The sequence below is a fragment of the Prunus dulcis genome, chromosome 3 (assembly GCF_902201215.1).
Source record: "Prunus dulcis chromosome 3, ALMONDv2, whole genome shotgun sequence".
NCBI lineage: Eukaryota > Viridiplantae > Streptophyta > Magnoliopsida > Rosales > Rosaceae > Prunus > Prunus dulcis.
In genome coordinates this window covers 17569898-17575842 of record NC_047652.1, presented here as the reverse complement: position 1 = coordinate 17575842, position 5945 = coordinate 17569898, and the positions used below count along the sequence as shown (strand labels likewise).

The following is a 5945-nucleotide window of genomic DNA, read 5'->3' as shown; positions in this document are numbered from 1 at the left end:
TTTTTGTAACCGATTGAAAAAGGAAAATTTCAGAATCAAAAAAGAAAAAGAAAAAGTTATCTAATTATTTGTTGTGTATTTCTTGTAATTTACAAAGTTTATCTTCTCATCTTGCCTTGTGTTACGTAAGAAAGCTTTCTGCTTGACGAGCATGTATCTTGTGTATGCAGGGTTTATATGGTTCCTGATGATATTTTTGAGAATCCACAAACCCAACCCAAAGGCTTGCCATAGAACTGCCTTATATCCATAATTTCTTAGCACAATTCAATTGGAGATATTCATTTCCTACAGGCGGCCAGATTTAGATAATTAAAGTTATAAATAATAATAATAATAATAATAAATAATAAAAATTGATAGCAAGAGCTTAGAACTGCTCATAACTTATCTCACCAAAATTTGAACAGTGCCTAAATCAAAACTAAGCAAAATCAAGTAGTCTGTAAAGAATCCTGCGTATACCAAGTAGGCTTCAACAATCTTGAGCTCCCCCCAAGCAGCGCAACGCGATTTAAAACCATAAAAATAACATTATATAAAAAAGATGCCAACGCAATTTCATGTATTGGTCATCAATGGGGAGCAACCTAGAATGTGAGTTACATGAGCAATGGACATTTCAGCTCTTGCATCTTCATTTAACATCCACAGTCACTTGCTAATCGGGAAACATCATGACCTTACTAATGTCAAGAGTTCATTAGGAGATGTGCTTGGGTAAATAGTAATTGCAGACTCCCAAAGCTTATCGGAGTACACTTCTAGCATTTGGTTTGGTCACTGCTTCAAGAAACCTGTACATCCATCGATCTAGCATTCCTGATGCAAGACAAAAGTAATAACACATAACCAAACAGAATGGGTAATTAATGAAAAAGATATGATAAGAATGACAGCTTGGCAGGTTCAACTTTGATGGCCTAGACTCTAGTAGTCTAGAACATCAACCAGTCGGAACTTCAATAAGCAGAAATGAAGTGTCAAATCCACCATATATGGGATCTGTCAACCTGAGTGAAACTCCTTATTTCCACCCTGAATCAAATAATTAAACCCAAAAAAAGAAGGAATGGGCCTACTCAGACAAAAAGATCCAGAAAGTTAACATCATTTGGCAAAACAAGATAAGAGGACAGAATTGCTTCTGCACTCAAATCCCTCGTATTAGAATGGGCCTTCTGTTCTGGTTCTGATAATGCTGACTCAGAAGAAACGATAAAAGAACGAGTGAAAATACAAACCTGTCAAAGCAAAGGTACCGCCCAATACAGCACAAAGCCGAGTGATGAAATGGAGAAAACTGCGGCGTTCTTCTTTGATAGTTACAGTGATTGGCGACAGATCATACAAGAAGTATACAGCTGGATATAAACAAACAGGGCTGATAATTAACACCAAGAAACCAAAGAAAGGACTAACAAATAATTTCTCATAAACCAACCTGGCCATGTCCTATCAAACTGCTTCATAGGAGAAAAATATTCTGTGACAGAGAATTGATTGGTTGGCAAAACTTCTTTTGAGATATACCTATATTCCGTTGGAACAACCTGCATTGCAACAAAAAGAAATTTTTCAAAATAGGTCATCAAGGTCAATGAATTGTTCATGAAAGCCTACATAAAGAATAGATGATTAAAAAAAGTATACCTAACAACAAAGTTAGGCCTGCTGATGTCTCATGCAAATTGTGCAATTGGTCATGTTTGGAACATTAACATATAATTTGAAACAAATTCTTTTTGTTTTTCTTTCCTGAGGAATCAAATGTGTTAATTTGTTTTTCAAAACATTAGTTTGAAGACAGATACTTAAGATTCCTGAAAATGCCCACTGACCAACGAAGCAAAAATCCATTATACTTTGAGGAAAAGGTAACAAATACCATTACTCAAGGTCCCTGGATGTAGTTAAAAAGTTTGAGCTTTAGCAAACCACTTAACAAAAGAAATAATACAAGTCCTTTATTGGATGTATAAGTTCCTTGGCTAGGAGTGCGACTTGTTGGATGGAAGTCTCTTACTACCAGGGGACCTTTTCTTTAATTCTCTCCTATATGAGTTAAAATATGGGGCAACTACTTGATCTTCCACAATTAACAGAATGAACAAAACTTGAATTAAAGGCTTAGACTCCAGTAGGCAATCCTGCACATTATATGCATAAAATGGGCCATTCTATATTGCAGATTCATGTGAATTAAATCTACCACAAAGCTGTATATTAAATCCAAAGAAAGCCCACGTATTCAAACCTTTATATAATATTTGAAAGTGCCACTTGTGTCATGCAAAATACGCTCCGTCCCATCAAGTGGGTTGTGAATCCCTGGATATTTTGGGCCAAATGACAAGTCATGAATGATATGGCTTATATTTACATTTTTAGATCCTTCAAAAATCTGCAGAGAAACAGTAAGACATGGAACAATAAGATAGGAGCTATAGTTAACTAGAGCCAACAAGCTTTTAAATCAAGTTATGCAGAAAAATGGCAGTTGACACAAGACTGATCCAAAAAGCATCCCTTGATATGAGAAGTGAGAGGGATTGGTTTACTCACACAACTTCAAACTCCATACCATTCCCAACACAAAAGATTGACCAAAAATTTAAGATTCAATTTTTTTTCAATTTTTTTTAAATCTAAGAGGATCGAAACAAGAATTCATCAAATCAAAATGCACCAATCTAATGATTTATTCCAAACGCCAATTTTTATCTAAAAGGATCAAAACAAGAATTTATCAAATCAAACTGCACCAATACCAAATGTTAAAATTTTAATTCAGACTCATAATTTAGGTCCTCCATAAGTACTTTAGATCAGGCACTGTACTTTGCATGTTCTAGATCACATGAAATTCGTTTGCCACAAAATGGACAGACATTGGAAAAAGAAGGGAGCAAACATTCAAGGAAAACTAACCATTTGTGCAACGAAAATGTTTAATCCATGAACTGAAATGTGAAAGTTTCCAGCAACCCTTTGGACATCTAAAACACCAAAAACCTGCAGCAAATTTTACATAAAATATATATAAAAAACATTCCAACATAAATCTGAAAGTGCAAATAGGGTTCATTAACATAACAAATAGACATATCTGTAATTAAATACCTGGCATCCTTCTCCATTTGCTATTGCATGCTTTACCCTCTTGATGAGATCTTCTGCAGCTTGATCAAAAGCTCCTTGTAAATGAATTTCCTGGTCCTTGTCCTCATGATGATCTTTACTGTCATCTGGTCAAGGTTGTTTATCAGATGTTGGACAATTTAACGAATATACCCTAGAAAAAAATCATAGTTCTAAAACTAATGCTATGGCAACACTCAATCAAACAGAAATCACTTTAGTTTGTGAAGAAGGTAAGACATAAAGGAATGAGGCTAGAAAGATAAGAGGCAAACATAAAAATACCCAAAAATAAAATAGAGAACACAAAGAATGCCAAGAAAATCCACCATCAGATAATTAAATCCATCATCCACTCTTTCTCTTGAGCTTTTAGTCCTTTGTTTTCAGACTTTATTAATTGTTCAATTGTCCTGCCATGCAAGCAATAGCCCATTGGTTACATTATATGCTTTGCAAAGGGGCTTACAACCTTAATGGGCCCTTGGAAAGTGGGTTTACTTTATCATTTAGGTGTCTCCAAAGGGAACATTGACTACATGATTCATGTTCATTAAAGGAAGTATCTATTAAGGAAAAAATACATAGAGCCTGTAAGGGAAAAATGTTATGTCCATCATGGGAGCCAAAAACTTCCATTGATCCAAGCAACAATGAGAGTAAAATTGATCAGGTGCAGAAGACAAAGTGAGATTGTAGAAAAAACTTCTTGCAAAAATAGAATCTGAAAAGCATGGCAACACATCCAAAACAAAATGTGGTAGTAATGCAATAAGGATATTACCATGCTTGTGAGAATGTTCCCTTTCCACAAGGTCAGACAAATATTCAGTGCCGATGATGTGGCCATAACTGTTCAGGCGAAGCTGCAGCCACTCTAAACTGGTTAGGAGAATAACTATGAGAGAGAGAGAGAGAGAGAGAGAGAGAGAGATCAAAAGTTTCCATTTTTAACTACTAAATTTCACTGAATACATGCATGGGAAAGCAGGTAGTCTAACAACCGGGAGATTACACCAAAATTTTATTAGACGTGCTACTTAAGCACATCTAACTGGATAACTGGCAGTGGATCAAAACAAGGATCAAAAGAAAAACAAAATTAGTCATTACTACCAACTTCTCAGAAAGCCTAAAACCCATGATGGCCCAGAAAAGAGCCACCAGAAAAAGCTTGAAAAATACCTAAGTAGAGGGAGATTCAAAGAACCCCATATGAAGTGGTACAGATAAAAACGAATTATGTTCACTTGAATCAAAGTCTTATACTTGACTCAACAGATAAATTGGGACCTAGCACAAAATATGCATCATGCAACATGACATAAACATGAAGACTAGTCTTCGACACCAAACCCTTTAATGTAGTACATTATTCACAGATTTTAACAGATAAAACACATTGCTACCACAGTACGCAAATCTAGTTCTTATTGTTTGATATGTTATTATTCTATACATCTATTTAAGTAAAAGGAAAAAAAAAAAAAATAAAGTCTCTTACTTTCCATATGTTTGTGTCAAGATCCACTTCATGCTTTCCTGACATATCAATCGCATCCACACTCAAAACTGCAATCAAAAGTTGAAAACCCAGCATCATCATTACAGAAACTACAAACATGAGATAAGAAGAAAATCTACAAAGAAACCAGCATTTACTTAAATACAAAGAGAAGGAAACATGCTAACCATCACAAGGTAAAGATGGAAATGTGATATTTATGTGAATTGGAAGAGTCTCTCCACGCTTCAAGTCTACGGACATCTGCCGAATGCATAAGCTTTTCCATTAGATAACTTATAATCTCAAAGGATCTATACAACATCTCCAAACATATCTCCCAGTTTGACTAAAGTTCTGGTACATTATACATCAAAATGGCAGATAATAATATACATGTGAGCTATTTCTTTTACATTCACAAATTTCTTTCATGCACCCTGAGCAGATAATAATTACCTGCGTATCCGATTTACAACATCAACAGAAAATAAAAAGGAAAGCTTTTGAAACTCTAACCTGATGGACGGTATATGTGGTAAGATAATATCTCAGCTCGTGCACAAACAATGTCGCCATTATAAGTAGACCAACAACAGAAACTACACAAGCAAAAGTAAACAAATATTGAATACAAACCATAATTAACAAAGAACCAAACACACAAAAATAAATCAATCAATCAATCAAACAAAGATATTACCAACTGCCCCAGTTTGTGTTTTCTGCAACAAGTGCTCTTCGGCACGAGGAAATGCATCCAAGCTCTTCAAGGCTTGTTTCACGCCCATTTTTACCCCAATTCTCAACGAGAAATACCAGAGAAATTTACCCAGCCTGTACCAATTTCAAATTTTTAAAATTTTGAAGCATCAACAAACTACTCGGATTCATTCATGCAGATCAAATTCAAAATCGAGCTGCTTTTTATTTTAGTTTTACAAAGAGTGAATTAAATCCAATTGTGATTGGAAAGTACAGGACGAGTTTAATTTGAATTAAATGAGAAAAAATATGAATATAATAAGATGCAGAGGTACCCGTACCAGTGGATTTTGAATGAATCGCCCAACAAAGAGAGATTTTTGCGTTCCGAAGACCAAACACCGAAGTCGGAATTGTAGCTGTTAGACTCTGGCACTTTTATATTTACGAGCCACGTTATGGTGTGTGCGCGTCCTCTTGATGTTCTCCTGAGCCCACCTTTTAATTTTCTCTCTCCTTTTTAAAAATTTGCAAGTGTCCAATTCTCCATTTATCTCCGGATGATTTTCTAATTGTTTGCTTGCCCTTAATATTT

General features: G+C 35.1%; 1 protein-coding gene across 1 annotated transcript; it reads right to left on the bottom strand.

Annotated features, from left to right (window-relative positions):
- Positions 1–341: 341 nt before the first annotated feature.
- On the bottom strand, positions 342–5800 carry LOC117623306 (endoplasmic reticulum-Golgi intermediate compartment protein 3). Its single transcript, XM_034354227.1, has 12 exons — positions 5692–5800; positions 5349–5482; positions 5165–5247; positions 4834–4909; positions 4646–4713; positions 3926–4007; positions 3124–3248; positions 2932–3015; positions 2258–2404; positions 1445–1553; positions 1245–1364; positions 342–822 (listed from the first exon to the last, which is right to left on the bottom strand). The coding sequence occupies exons 2-12, from the start codon at positions 5434–5436 to the stop codon at positions 749–751; spliced, it is 1056 nt and encodes a 351-aa protein (XP_034210118.1). The 5' UTR covers positions 5437–5482; positions 5692–5800; the 3' UTR covers positions 342–748.
- Between the last annotated feature and the right edge of the window lie 145 nt (positions 5801–5945).